At 47.8% G+C, this 15,506-nt stretch overlaps 1 protein-coding gene across 1 annotated transcript in view; it reads right to left on the bottom strand.

The window, feature by feature from the left end:
- Positions 1-936: 936 nt before the first annotated feature.
- Positions 937-15,506, bottom strand: part of SUCLG1 (succinate-CoA ligase GDP/ADP-forming subunit alpha) — a 51,538-nt gene continuing 36,968 nt past the window's right edge. The window contains exons 8-9 of the mRNA XM_083179987.1: positions 5,150-5,338; positions 937-1,166 (exon numbers count right to left, since the gene is read on the bottom strand). Coding sequence (XP_083036113.1) covers positions 1,140-1,166; positions 5,150-5,338 — 216 coding nt within the window. The 3' untranslated portion in view covers positions 937-1,139. The remainder of the gene's footprint in view (positions 1,167-5,149; positions 5,339-15,506) is intronic.

Genomic DNA, 15,506 nt, shown 5'->3' with positions numbered 1-15,506 from the left:
TCGCCCACCACAGCTATACACGCATAATGTTACCGCCCACCACCGCTATGTATGCATAACATTACCGCCCACCACCGCTATGTATGCATAACGTTACCGCCCACCACCGCTATGTATGTATGCATAATGTTACCGCCCACCACCGCTATGTATGCATAACATTACCGCCCACCACCGCTATGTATGCATAACGTTACCGCTCACCACCGCTATGTATGCATATTACAGCCCACCACAGCTATACACGCATAATGTTACTGCCCACCACCGCTATGTATGCATAACGTTACCGCCCACCACCACTATGTATGCATATTACCGCCCACCACAGCTATACACGCATAATGTTACCGCCCACCACCGCTATGTATGCATAACGTTACCGCCCACCACCGCTATGTATGCATAACGTTACCGCCCACCACCGCTATGTATGCATATTACCGCCCACCAAAGCTATACACGCATGTTACCGCCCACCACCGCTATGTATGCATATTACCGCCCACCACAGCTATACACGCATGTTACCGCCCACCACCACTTTGTATGCATACTGTTACCGCCCACCACCGCTATACACGCAGAACGTTACCTCCCACCACCGCTATGTATGCATAACGTTACCGCCCACCACGGCTATGTATGCATACTGTTACCGCCCACCACCGCTATGTATGCATACTGTTACCGCCCACCACCGCTATACACGCAGAACGTTACCTCCCACCACGGCTATGCATGCATATTACCGCCCACCACAGCTATGTATGCATAACGTTACCGCCCACCACCGCTATGTATGCATATTACCGCCCACCACAGCTATACACGCATAATGTTACCGCCCACCACCGCTATGTAAGCATACTGTTACCGCCCACCACCGCTATACACGCAGAACGTCACCTCCCACAAAACAATGAGAACATAAAATTTTAGGATCCAAAATAAATGGAAATATTTATTTGGGGAGGCTGTACAATCTAACGAACCCATCCATCCTATCCTCTGATAGAATGCAAGGGAAGGACAAAATAACTGTTATAGCTGTAGATGGTTGTGGTGCCGAGAGACCGGGCCTGGACGAACTGAACGGAGGTGGGTGCGAGTTGTGCGGATATTACCCTTCCACCCTCTTACAGCATTTTCCTCTTCTCAAATTCCTGCAGGGGGATAAATAATAGATGTTAGTGACATGAAAGAATCTGAAGGCGGCATCTGCCTGGAGCTTAACACTTACTCATTTTTATGTAGTGTGGGAGCAGAGATGAAACGAATGCATCAAAACGTTGTAGGGTGCAGATAATACATGGGAGAGGTGAAGAACACATACAGTGCTCTGTGCCGGCAGTTTGGCAGCCGCGGATTTGGCACCCATACGCTCTGTAAATCACTCCTCGCTTAAAATAAGTGCACTGGTCATAGCATTCAGCATGAGAACCTAACAACAGTACTTTGCTGCCACCCAGTGGAAGAAGGCAGCATTACACTGTATTTTTTTCACATATTAGCACTGCAGTGACATTCACATGGCACATTAGATAATCCATTCTGGGCATGCAGCAAGTCATGGGGGGAGAGTTACCAAATCCAAATATCTCTCCAATCAGCTTCTACCGTGTTAAAAGGCGGTTTTTACAAAAATGATTGGTTGTTTTGATTTGCAGGCAATGATCCCAAAACTTTCGGACATCCACCAATCAGCACACTGACAGCCGTCTACGGTCTGGCTGCAGGCTGGAAGGCAGGTAGAGAATGCTGCACTCTGATTGGTGGATAGCTAAAGCCATCCAGCAACCAGTATAATGACAGCCGCTCATTGTCTGGCTGCAGGCAGGTATACAATGCCGCCTGGGCGCTCTGTGTGACCACCACGTGCCCCTGTTCGGAGGCTCATAGAATTGTGGGGCATGGGCAGCTGCCCAGCGTACATACATGTTAAGGTGATTGGTGACGACAGACTCAGCAGCATTAGCTAAGAGGCTCAATAAGAATTGCTGTGGCTGAGAAAGAGCGGGCAGTGTATAACCCGCATGTCCTGATGTCACAGTGTGGTGCTAATTATACAAATATCACCTGCAGAGGCAGCAATGCTGTACACTAACACAACAATAACCGTAACCGTGCATTCAGCAGATCTGCTAGAACCCCAATATAACCACACCCACCATGAGATACACTCGGCTCGACTAATACGTGATGGATGCGGAGCTTTATTTCTCCTCCCCCCCCTCCACATCCTGCGCTATTACCCCGATGCATTCAGCATCCCAGCGGTCATTATACCGGTGCCAGCATCCCAACTACCACCAGCAGACCGCCACCGGCATCCTGACCGCTGGAAAGCCAAACCATAAACAAGATGAGCATTGTGTCAGGCCGGGGAAGGGGTGTATGGGGGGGGGGGTTAGACACTACGGGGTAACTTAGGGTTAGGTTTCGGGGAGGGAATATTAGGTAAATTTTGGAGTTGGGAGTTCTGTTGACGATAGGATGTTGCCCAGAGCAACCAGTGTGCACTTTATTTTGCAATAAGGATAATGTAATCTGATTGGTTGCTACGGACAACCTCACATTTTCAATAGAACTCCACTCTTAGAAAATGGACAGGGCAAGGAGGGTTAGGTGGCGGTGGAAGGAGCGGTTGGGCACTAGCGGGTAGGGGGTCTGGCTGTGCGGGTGGTGGTTTAGGGCCCGGCTGCGGGTAGGGAGGTTTAACGTTGGAGGGGGGGGGCGAGGTAAGTAATCTTACCCGACCCCTGTCGAGATTCCCTCCACTGGGATGCTGGCATCAGTATTCTGTCCGCCGATCATCCATGTGTATCCATTATTACAGGGGTGGGGAACTTTTTTGGTGCCAAGGGCCCTTTGTAATGGGGAGAAATCCTTCAGGGGCCATATATAAGAATGTCGCTGAATAGGGTTCCGGTCTCCGGCTGCTGCGAATGACCTCTCGCGAGAATTCCCCTGTACTTGACTCCCGACAAAGCCGCCGGGCGGGTGGATGGTCCACTCAGACTGGCTACGGGGGCAGTTTACGGCCCGCGGGCCAGAGGTTCCCCGCCCGTGCATTAGTACATATGTAGCCCAAGTCCCAATATTGGTGCTGAGATTACAAGAAGTCGTCTTAGAACAGGAGAGCACAAGGCGACAACATGTATCGTAGGGTGCTCGGGTGTTACCTTATTATAATGGACAAATACTGCAGCTCAGTATCCGAAGTACCGGCGCTGCTCCAGGTTTGGTTGTGCAATTACCATTATTTTAACTTTATCCTTCTATTGTTTTAAGCTTCGCCGATCTTCCAGACCCAGGAAGTGGCTGCCTGGTGTCATCTGCTGATGGCCTTTGCCTGAAGCCATAATCCCCAGACTTTCTCTGAGCGCAAATCTTTTTTATTCTTTAATATGTTGGGGGGTGGGCAATGCTTTTGCCTTGCTGTATCTGTAGCAATTTGTCCATTTTATTTGTTATTTTTGAAAAAAAAAAAAATTGGGGGAAATTTGTATTTTTTTTGGGGGGGTATTTTTTGCGAGTCTCAGCTGCTCCTGCGGCTGCCTTTCTTTTAGCATCAGAGGATGCTCTGCCCAGAAATTGATGTCATTTAGGAGGCATTGTAGCTCACCTGAACTGCCAACCATTCCAATTTTGCAAACCAATCACCACCCTCTGAAGTTTTCATCTAAAAGTGGCCACTCCCAGACCCTGGTCAATGTTCTCCAGGAGGGTCACACCAGGAACCCAAGCACTCAGTTAGGCATCCCAGACCATGAATCAGCCGTCCACTGAAAACCAACTAGAGGAAGGCCCAGAACACTCCCCCCGGGTGAAAGGTCTGCCCAGCGTACACCAACTTGTCATGTAACAGAGGTCATGGCCACTCAAATAGGCATATCAGATCCTCTGCTACCTCTCTCTCTGAAGTTCTCATCCAAATCCATCCAGCAGAAGGCCCTGAACATGCTGTCCATGCCCACGGTGTGCCAGTCATACTGTACACCTCTCTGTGTTCGTCTCGCAGATCTGATCACATTTTTTTATTAAACCCCATGACCTCTCACCCCACTATGTTATGCAACTTTACCATATCTTGTCTTCCCTGACCCATCTTGTGTAGTGGCACAACCTCTTTTTGGGCCCCCGGGACACCCAAGGGGTCGGGAAAATTATTTTGTCCAGATTGGGTTCACGGCCACCAAGACACCCGTCTTGGTGGCCGTGAACCCAATCTGGACAAAATAATTTTTTCTTAAACCCCATGACCGCTACCCCCTCTATGTTAAACAACTTTGCTGTATCTTGCCTCCCTGATCCACTTTTTGTAACGGCGGACCCCTTGTTGGCCCCCCGGGCACCGCCACAGGGTCGGGATTGGGGGTCTTAGTGGCCGTAAACCTAATCTGGACCCAATGAATCCACCTTGTGTTTTCAACCCAATCGGTCCGAATGCATACCAGACAAACAAACAAACAAACATACATGACAAATACAGGATATCATCAAAACTTTACAAGGAAATGGTTGCTGCGGGTTACCATTCTCCAGTGTTACATTCACCCCTATTTGTGTCGGACACGTCCACAGGGAACCTTTACATGTTTATAACACCCACGGTGCAGCAAGTTGGATTACGTGGTGCAGAATCGAGTTGCTATTTTAAGCAAAAAACAAAATAGATTTAAAAGAATTTTTGCGCTGCAGCCGGTAACAATCCAGACACTCACCTAGAGAACGCATTCCGGATGAACGCCGCAATTACAGGTTATTAAAAAGACTAAGACTAAAGACTGAATGTGTCCCCATGCGGCACGGCAGAGGCCCATTTCCTGACAGCTGCGCCGTACTATACAGTAGAGACATGTATTTTTTTTTGTTCTGCCAATTTCTTGCTACTGTGCCAAATGCAATGTTAATTCTACACAATTACGTCTGGCTCGCACAGTACACCGTTTTGAGAAGGGCTTAGAAAGGGCTGTGCGGAACGCTGGTGGTGTTCTTACAGCTTGTAAAGAGTTTGCATGTGAAGTGGAAGCAGCAGTGGATAAATAGGTTCTGCAAATTCATTTCAACCACTCAGAACCGCTTGGTCATTCAGCGCTGTGTGTGGCGGTGTATATTTAGACTTTGTAACATCTGCTCTATTTACCTTGTGCATGGTGCTGCCCAGCTGGGCAGGAGACATACTGACAACTACGCCGGCCCTCTGCAGAGCTGCAATTTTCTCCTTTGCGCCGCCTTTTCCACCTGCGATGATTGCCCCAGCATGTCCCATCCTTCTGCCTGGAGGGGCGGTGAGGCCGGCAATAAAGGAAACCACGGGCTTGGCGTTCGGACCCTGGCACAAATAAACCAAAGTGTTAAAAATGTAATCATAACAGCAAACATTACTCAAAAGGATCTTGCAAACTCTGATCAATGCGGAATAAGGTGGTGCGACGATAGAACAGTGCCTGCCTTGGGCAAGCTGCGGCGTTCGCTCTCACGCAACGTTCAAGCACGTGGGCTCACGGGGAATATACGTCAGGACTGAGACAGACGTCTGTCTGCGTGTGACGAAAGAACAGGACGCAGAAACATTCTCAAGCAAAAAGTGAACTTTTTCTTTCTCCTACACATCAGAAAGGCAAGCTCCCCTCCCACCCTCTTGCCAAAAACTGAAGAAAACAGTTTAACATGTCAATTTACAGCCTCGCCATTCAACATAAAATCTGTTTCAACAACAAAAAAACCCAGAACAAACCAGCAGAATGTCTCTCGCTAATGAAGTTAGAGGTATAATTTCTTCACTTCCAGACTTCAAGAAATTAGTTTAAGACCGGAGCAAAAAGGAATGAACAAGACAAATAAATTATTTGGTTAAATGAGAAAACAGCAATAATCAATGCGCACAGGCAGAGGCATTTATCCAGGTGTAGGGCAAAACAAATTAAGGAAATCTCTAAATTATTCAATAGTAATAATACAACAGAAGTTGCTGGATCAAAAACACCACGCCTAATTATATATAGAAATCAATAGCTTGAAACTTTTGTTTTATACTCGCTGCAGGAGCAGACTTAAGACTCATACACTAGCAAGCTATTTAAATGTGTTTGGCATTTAAAACATCTCTAATATCCCTTTTTTTTTTTTATAAACGATGACCGTAAAACACAATGAGGTAAGTTTACTAATACTGCTTTCACATAGCAAAATACAGGGTCGCACCGGGACTTTGAAATGGTTCAGTCCCGGTGCAACCCTGCATTTAGCTCTGTTCAGATCCCTTCAGCAACCAGGCGATATTGCCAGTTTCCTGATATCATGTGGGGGCGTGGCGGAGCTTCATTGGGGGCGGGGGGAGGCATCTCTTGGAGCTGCCTCCTACATTCGTGTGAATGAGAACAGGGTCGCTCGACCCTATTAACCCATTCAAACTGCACAGCAACCCGGCAACGAATCAGTGAGAACCCTTCTTTTTAATGGTTTCGTAATGCTGGGTTGCTGGACCCAGTAAGCCCTATCAGATCACACCTATTACCGGGTCGAATTGGCAATAAACCGGCATGAACCCAGTAATTAGGTGCGATCTGAAGGGGGTATAAGATGGGAATTCTATTGAAGATAGGATGTTGTCCAAAGCAACTAAATTCTACTGATTATCTCTAGAAGGTGCTAAATAAATGAGGTAGAATCTGATTGGTTGCTATGGGAAACATCCCATCACAATGTTACAGGTATCCTCGTGCTCGGACTGCAATTCTGTTCAAATTAAACCATTTTCTCAACACAACTGAGGCAGCCATTTTGTGTCCTGGACATTAACGAAAAGCCCATCAATCCACAAGTATCAGAATTAGGTCTCAGGAGTCATTGGTTCCTGCAAAATGTATACTGGTGCAATGTGTGGGTGGCTGATCCACTTTACTAATTATCTAGTCAATCTATTACATCTAAAAGTCACCCCATGTTTCTAGGATGGTGTCTTAATGCAATATGACCAGTTACAAGCTGAGAATTCAGTCATTTGATCGACTGGGACAATGCTGGCCCTGCTCCTGTTCAAAAGTAACTATGCCCCTCCTCACTGATCAACACCCTGCACCTTGAGTAAACTAACGCTACCAGCTCATCTTCCTCACCAAACGCGCTACATCCACCCCACCCCCTCTCCTAGAAGCCATACACAGGCTCCCCTTCCCCATCAGCATCCAACTCAACCTCCTCCCATTCACTTAAAGCTATCACCCACTCATCTCCCATTTACATCTCTGACCTTATCTCCACTTACACTCACCACCCATCCTCTTTGCTCTGCTAATGCATTCCTCTTTATTGATTACACCATCGCTCCTCCAACATTTTGCACATGCTGCTCCTTATCTCAGGAATTATCTGCTTCTCCCCATCAGAGACTCTGCAAAACTTTAAACTAGCTATCAAGACCCACTTATTACTAACTCCTACCCCATCTCTCATCCTAACCCTCTGTTCCACGCTAACTCCTATCCCATTTCTCATCCTAACCCTCTGTTCCACGCTCACTCCTACCCCATCTCTAATCCTAGCACTGTTCCACGCTGACTCCTACCCCATCTCTCATCCTAACCCTCTGTTCCACACTCATTCTACCCCATATCTCCTCTTAACCCTCTGTTCCACGCTAACTTCTACCCCATCTCTCATTCTGTGTTCCATCTCTGACCTTATCTCCACTTACACTCACCACCCATCCCTCTTTGCTCTGCTAATGCATTCCTCTTTATTGATTACACCATCGCTCCTCCAACATTTTGCACATGCTGCTCCTTATCACAGGAATTCTCTGCCTCTCCCCATCAGAGACTCTGCAAAACCTCAAACTAGCTATCAAGACCCACTTATTACTCACTCCTACCCCATCTCTCATCCTAACCCTCTGTTCCATGCTAACTCCTATCCCATCTCTCATCCTAACCCTCTGTTCTACGCTCACTCCTACCCCATCTCTCATCCTAGCCCTGTCCCACACTAACTCCTACCCCATCACTCATCCTAACCCTCTGTTCCACGCTAACTCCTATCCCATCTCTCATCCTAATCCTCTGTTCCACACTTACTCCTACCCCATCTCTCATCCTAACCCTCTGTTCCACACTCATTCCTACCCCATATCTCCTCTTCACCCTCTGTTCCACGCTAACTTCTACCCCATCTCTCATTCTGTGTTCCATCTCTGACCTTATCTCCACTTACACTTACCACCCATCCTCTGCTCTGCTAATGCATTCCTCTTTATTGATTACACCATCGCTCCTCCAACATTTTGCACATGCTGCGCCTTATCGCAGGAATTCTCTGCCTCTCCCCATCAGAGACTCTGCAAAACCTCAAACTAGCTATCAAGACCAACTTTTTACTCACTCCTAGTCCATCTCTCGTCCTAGCCCTGTTCCACGCACACTCCTACCCCATCTCTCCTCCTAACCCTGTTCCACGCTCACTCCTACCCCATCTCTCCTCCTAACCCTGTTCCACGCTCACTTCTACCCCATCTCTCATCCTAGCCCTGTCCCACGCTAACTCCTACCCCATCTCTCATCCTAGCCCTGTTCCACGCTAACTCCTATCCCATTTCTCATCCTAAAACTTGTTCCATGCTCACTCCTACCCCATCTCGCATCCTTACCTTGTTCCATGCTCACTCCTACCCCATCTCTCATCCTAGACCTGTCCCACGCTATCTCCTACCCCATTTCTCATCCTAAAACTTGTTTTATGCTCACTCCTACCCCATCTCTCCTCCTAACCTTGTTCCACGCTAACTCCTACCCCATCTCTCCTCCTAACCTTGTTCCACGCTAACTCCTATCCCATTTCTCATCCTAACCTTGGCCCTTATTCAGATCTGATTGCAGTACAAATTTGTTCTCAAAATAGGCAAAACCATTTGCACTGCAGGTGGGGCAGATGTAACATGTGCAGAGAGAGGTAAATTTGGGTGGGGTGTGTTGAAACTGAAATTGGAATTGTAGTGTAAAAATAATGCAGTCAGTATTTACCCTGCACAGAAACAAAATAACTCACACAAATCTAACTCTCTCTATAAATGTTACATCTGCCCCACCTGCAGCCCACATGGTTTTGCCCATTTTGAGAACAAATTTGTACTGCGATCAGATCTGAATAAGGACCCTTGTTCCATGCTCACTCTTACCCCATCTCTCATCCTAGCCCTGTCCCACGCAAACTCCTACCCCATCTCTCATCCTAACCCTCTGTTCCACCCTCACTCCTACCCCATCTCTCATCTTAAAACTCTATTCCATGCTCACTCCACCCCATCTCTCAACCTAACCCTCTGTTCCACGCTAACTCCTATCCCATCTCTCATCCTAATCCTCTGTTCCACACTTACTCCTACCCCATCTCTCATCCTAACCCTCTGTTCCACACTCATTCCTACCCCATATCTCCTCTTCACCCTCTGTTCCACGCTAACTTCTACCCCATCTCTCATTCTGTGTTCCATCTCTGACCTTATCTCCACTTACACTTACCACCCATCCTCTGCTCTGCTAATGCATTCCTCTTTATTGATTACACCATCGCTCCTCCAACATTTTGCACATGCTGCTCCTTATCGCAGGAATTCTCTGCCTCTCCCCATCAGAGACTCTGCAAAACCTCAAACTAGCTATCAAGACCCACTTATTACTCACTCCTACCCCATCTCTCATCCTAACCCTCTGTTCTACACTCACTCCTACCACATCTCTCATCCTAACACTCTGTTCCACGCTAACTCCTATCCCATCTCTCCTCCTAACCCTGTTCCACGCTCACTTCTACCCCATCTCTCATCCTAGCCCTGTCCCACGCTAACTCCTATCCCATTTCTCATCCTAACCTTGGCCCTTATTCAGATCTGATCGCAGTACAAATTTGTTCTCAAAATAGGCAAAACCATTTGCACTGCAGGTGGGGCAGATGTAACATGTGCAGAGAGAGGTAAATTTGGGTGGGGTGTGTTGAAACTGAAATTGGAATTGTAGTGTAAAAATAATGCAGTCAGTATTTACCCTGCACAGAAACAAAATAACTCACACAAATCTAACTCTCTCTATAAATGTTACATCTGCCCCACCTGCAGCCCACATGGTTTTGCCCATTTTGAGAACAAATTTGTACTGCGATCAGATCTGAATAAGGACCCTTGTTCCATGCTCACTCTTACCCCATCTCTCATCCTAGCCCTGTCCCACGCAAACTCCTACCCCATCTCTCATCCTAACCCTCTGTTCCACCCTCACTCCTACCCCATCTCTCATCTTAAAACTCTATTCCATGCTCACTCCACCCCATCTCTCAACCTAACCCTCTGTTCCACGCTAACTCCTATCCCATCTCTCATCCTAATCCTCTGTTCCACACTTACTCCTACCCCATCTCTCATCCTAACCCTCTGTTCCACACTCATTCCTACCCCATATCTCCTCTTCACCCTCTGTTCCACACTCATTCCTACCCCATATCTCCTCTTCACCCTCTGTTCCACGCTAACTTCTACCCCATCTCTCATTCTGTGTTCCATCTCTGACCTTATCTCCACTTACACTTACCACCCATCCTCTGCTCTGCTAATGCATTCCTCTTTATTGATTACACCATCGCTCCTCCAACATTTTGCACATGCTGCTCCTTATCGCAGGAATTCTCTGCCTCTCCCCATCAGAGACTCTGCAAAACCTCAAACTAGCTATCAAGACCAACTTTTTACTCACTCCTAGTCCATCTCTCGTCCTAGCCCTGTTCCATGCACACTCCTACCCCATCTCTCCTCCTAACCCTGTTCCACGCTCACTCCTACCCCATCTCTCCTCCTAACCCTGTTCCACGCTCACTTCTACCCCATCTCTCATCCTAGCCCTGTCCCACGCTAACTCCTACCCCATCTCTCATCCTAGCCCTGTTCCACGCTAACTCCTATCCCATTTCTCATCCTAAAACTTGTTCCATGCTCACTCCTACCCCATCTCTCCTCCTAACCTTGTTCCACGCTAACTCCTACCCCATCTCTCCTCCTAACCTTGTTCCACGCTAACTCCTATCCCATTTCTCATCCTAACCTTGGCCCTTATTCAGATCTGATCGCAGTACAAATTTGTTCTCAAAATAGGCAAAACCATTTGCACTGCAGGTGGGGCAGATGTAACATGTGCAGAGAGAGGTAAATTTGGGTGGGGTGTGTTGAAACTGAAATTGTAGTGTAAAAATAATGCAGTCAGTATTTACCCTGCACAGAAACAAAATAACTCACACAAATCTAACTCTCTCTATAAATGTTACATCTGCCCCACCTGCAGCCCACATGGTTTTGCCCATTTTGAGAACAAATTTGTACTGCGATCAGATCTGAATAAGGACCCTTGTTCCATGCTCACTCTTACCCCATCTCTCATCCTAGCCCTGTCCCACGCAAACTCCTACCCCATCTCTCATCCTAACCCTCTGTTCCACCCTCACTCCTACCCCATCTCTCATCTTAAAACTCTATTCCATGCTCACTCCACCCCATCTCTCAACCTAACCCTCTGTTCCACGCTAACTCCTATCCCATCTCTCATCCTAATCCTCTGTTCCACACTTACTCCTACCCCATCTCTCATCCTAACCCTCTGTTCCACACTCATTCCTACCCCATATCTCCTCTTCACCCTCTGTTCCACGCTAACTTCTACCCCATCTCTCATTCTGTGTTCCATCTCTGACCTTATCTCCACTTACACTTACCACCCATCCTCTGCTCTGCTAATGCATTCCTCTTTATTGATTACACCATCGCTCCTCCAACATTTTGCACATGCTGCTCCTTATCGCAGGAATTCTCTGCCTCTCCCCATCAGAGACTCTGCAAAACCTCAAACTAGCTATCAAGACCCACTTATTACTCACTCCTACCCCATCTCTCATCCTAACCCTCTGTTCTACACTCACTCCTACCACATCTCTCATCCTAACACTCTGTTCCACGCTAACTCCTATCCCATCTCTCCTCCTAACCCTGTTCCACGCTCACTTCTACCCCATCTCTCATCCTAGCCCTGTCCCACGCTAACTCCTACCCCATCTCTCATCCTAACCCTCTGTTCCACCCTCACTCCTACCCCATCTCTCATCTTAAAACTCTATTCCATGCTCACTCCACCCCATCTCTCAACCTAACCCTCTGTTCCACGCTAACTCCTATCCCATCTCTCATCCTAATCCTCTGTTCCACACTTACTCCTACCCCATCTCTCATCCTAACCCTCTGTTCCACACTCATTCCTACCCCATATCTCCTCTTCACCCTCTGTTCCACACTCATTCCTACCCCATATCTCCTCTTCACCCTCTGTTCCACGCTAACTTCTACCCCATCTCTCATTCTGTGTTCCATCTCTGACCTTATCTCCACTTACACTTACCACCCATCCTCTGCTCTGCTAATGCATTCCTCTTTATTGATTACACCATCGCTCCTCCAACATTTTGCACATGCTGCTCCTTATCGCAGGAATTCTCTGCCTCTCCCCATCAGAGACTCTGCAAAACCTCAAACTAGCTATCAAGACCAACTTTTTACTCACTCCTGCCCCATCTCTCGTCCTAGCCCTGTTCCACGCACACTCCTACCCCATCTCTCCTCCTAACCCTGTTCCACGCTCACTCCTACCCCATCTCTCCTCCTAACCCTGTTCCACGCTCACTTCTACCCCATCTCTCATCCTAGCCCTGTCCCACGCTAACTCCTACCCCATCTCTCATCCTAGCCCTGTTCCACGCTAACTCCTATCCCATTTCTCATCCTAAAACTTGTTCCATGCTCACTCCTACCCCATCTCGCATCCTTACCTTGTTCCATGCTCACTCCAACCCCATCTCTCATCCTAGACCTGTCCCACGCTATCTCCTACCCCATTTCTCATCCTAAAACTTGTTTTATGCTCACTCCTACCCCATCTCTCCTCCTAACCTTGTTCCACGCTAACTCCTACCCCATCTCTCCTCCTAACCTTGTTCCACGCTAACTCCTATCCCATTTCTCATCCTAACCTTGGCCCTTATTCAGATCTGATCGCAGTACAAATTTGTTCTCAAAATAGGCAAAACCATTTGCACTGCAGGTGGGGCAGATGTAACATGTGCAGAGAGAGGTAAATTTGGGTGGGGTGTGTTGAAACTGAAATTGGAATTGTAGTGTAAAAATAATGCAGTCAGTATTTACCCTGCACAGAAACAAAATAACTCACACAAATCTAACTCTCTCTATAAATGTTACATCTGCCCCACCTGCAGCCCACATGGTTTTGCCCATTTTGAGAACAAATTTGTACTGCGATCAGATCTGAATAAGGACCCTTGTTCCATGCTCACTCTTACCCCATCTCTCATCCTAGCCCTGTCCCACGCAAACTCCTACCCCATCTCTCATCCTAACCCTCTGTTCCACCCTCACTCCTACCCCATCTCTCATCTTAAAACTCTATTCCATGCTCACTCCACCCCATCTCTCAACCTAACCCTCTGTTCAACGCTTAATCCTACCTCATCCTAAACATTTTCCATGCTCATTCCCAGCCCATCTTATGCTAACCCTGTTCTTCGCTCACTCCTACCCCATCTCTCATCCTAACCCTCTGTTCCAGCTAACTTCTACCCCATCTCTTATTCTAACCCTGTTCCATGCTCCCTCCACCCCATCTCGCATCCTAACCCTGTTTCATGCTCACGTTACTCCATTTGTGTCCTCCTGTCTGTCTGTCGCTCTCCTTTACAATGTAAGCTCTCACATGCAGGGCCCTCTATCTCCTGTTGATTCAAAACTCACCTGCTAAACAGTTGCATATATTCATATTGTATTGCATGGAGGTAACGCCCGGCCTATATTCTATCCTAAACTCATTTTCTTCTTCCTCATCATTTATTAGGCTTCATGACTAAATGGCAAGCAAACAAGTGTTCTCACTGATGGGGATCCCATGCCCAATGTTGGAATCTGTAATGCCAAGTTTCAGATCCATCACCTATAAAATCTATGATACATATTGCATACAGTATATTAAAACAAATTCTACATATGATGGAAGGCTGCTTGTCCCTAATGCAGGCCGAGCAGTAGAGAGCCTGGCTGGACCCAGGTACTTTTCAGGGGGTTAGGCTGCAGGAGAAGAGGTGTGGGCAAATCACTAGGGAGAGAGTTAGGCTGCAGGAGAGGAGGTGTGGGCAAATCACTAGGGAGAGAGTTAGGCTGCAGGAGAGGAGGTGTGGGCAAATCACTAGGGAGAGAGTTAGGCTGCAGGAGAGGAGGTGTGGGCAAATCACTAGGGAGAGAGTTAGGCTGCAGGAGAGGAGGTGTGGGCAAATCACTAGGGAGAGAGTTAGGCTGCAGGAGAGGAGGTGTGGGCAAATCACTAGGGAGAGAGTTAGGCTGCAGGAGAAGAGGTGTGGGCAAATCACTAGGGAGAGAGTTAGGCTGCAGGAGAGGAGGTGTGGGCAAATCACTAGGGAGAGAGTTAGGCTGCAGGAGAGGAGGTGTGGGCAAATCACTAGGGAGAGAGTTAGGCTGCAGGAGAGGAGGTGTGGGCAAATCACTAGGGAGAGAGTTAGGCTGCAGGAGAAGAGGTGTGGGCAAATCACTAGGGAGAGAGTTAGGCTGCAGGAGAGGAGGTGTGGGCAAATCACTAGGGAGAGAGTTAGGCTGCAGGAGAGGAGGTGTGGGCAAATCACTAGGGAGAGAGTTAGGCTGCAGGAGAGGAGGTGTGGGCAAATCACTAGGGAGAGAGTTAGGCTGCAGGAGAGGAGGTGTGGGCAAATCACTAGGGAGAGAGTTAGGCTGCAGGAGAGGAGGTGTGGGCAAATCACTAGGGAGAGAGTTAGGCTGCAGGAGAGGAGGTGTGGGCAAATCACTAGGGAGAGAGTTAGGCTGAAGTATGTGAGGGTTAAAGCCCTTCAGGAGGGGACTGTTGGGGTTAGGCTGCAGTAGCTGAGGGTTAGGGACCCCATTCAGGAAGGGACTGTTGGGGGTTAGGCTGCAGTAGGTGAGGATTAGGGCCCCCATTCAGGAGGGGACTGTTGGGGTTAGTCTGCAGTAGGTGAGGGTAAGGCACTAGAGAGAAAGTACTGGGTGGGTTGGATATACTCAATAAAGGAGGGCACAACAGGATGAGCCTGAAGCCATCACAGCTGGACACCGAAGACACCACTGGAACTGGCTTACCATACAAGTCACCACTATACCACCAGGGCCATTTGTAAGCACAACGATATTTCATTAACGTCAACATAATTAATGTCCATATGGTCAAGAATGAGAACAAAATATACCACACGCCTGCAAAGTCGCTGTACCATTTATAATACTCCTATCTCCCTACAGACTAAGCACCGGGCCCTCTTATCGGTATGTCCGCTCCCAGTCTCGTGTCATTAATGTTATACTCCCGACGTGCAATGAAATATGTTGACATTATATAACGGCTAACGTAATAATGATATATTTG

Source organism: Crinia signifera, chromosome 1, assembly GCF_055691185.1.
Source record: "Crinia signifera chromosome 1, ASM5569118v1, whole genome shotgun sequence".
Taxonomy (NCBI): Eukaryota; Metazoa; Chordata; class Amphibia; order Anura; family Myobatrachidae; genus Crinia; species Crinia signifera.
Note: the sequence above shows the minus strand (reverse complement) of the source record. Positions and strands in the feature narration are given on the sequence as shown.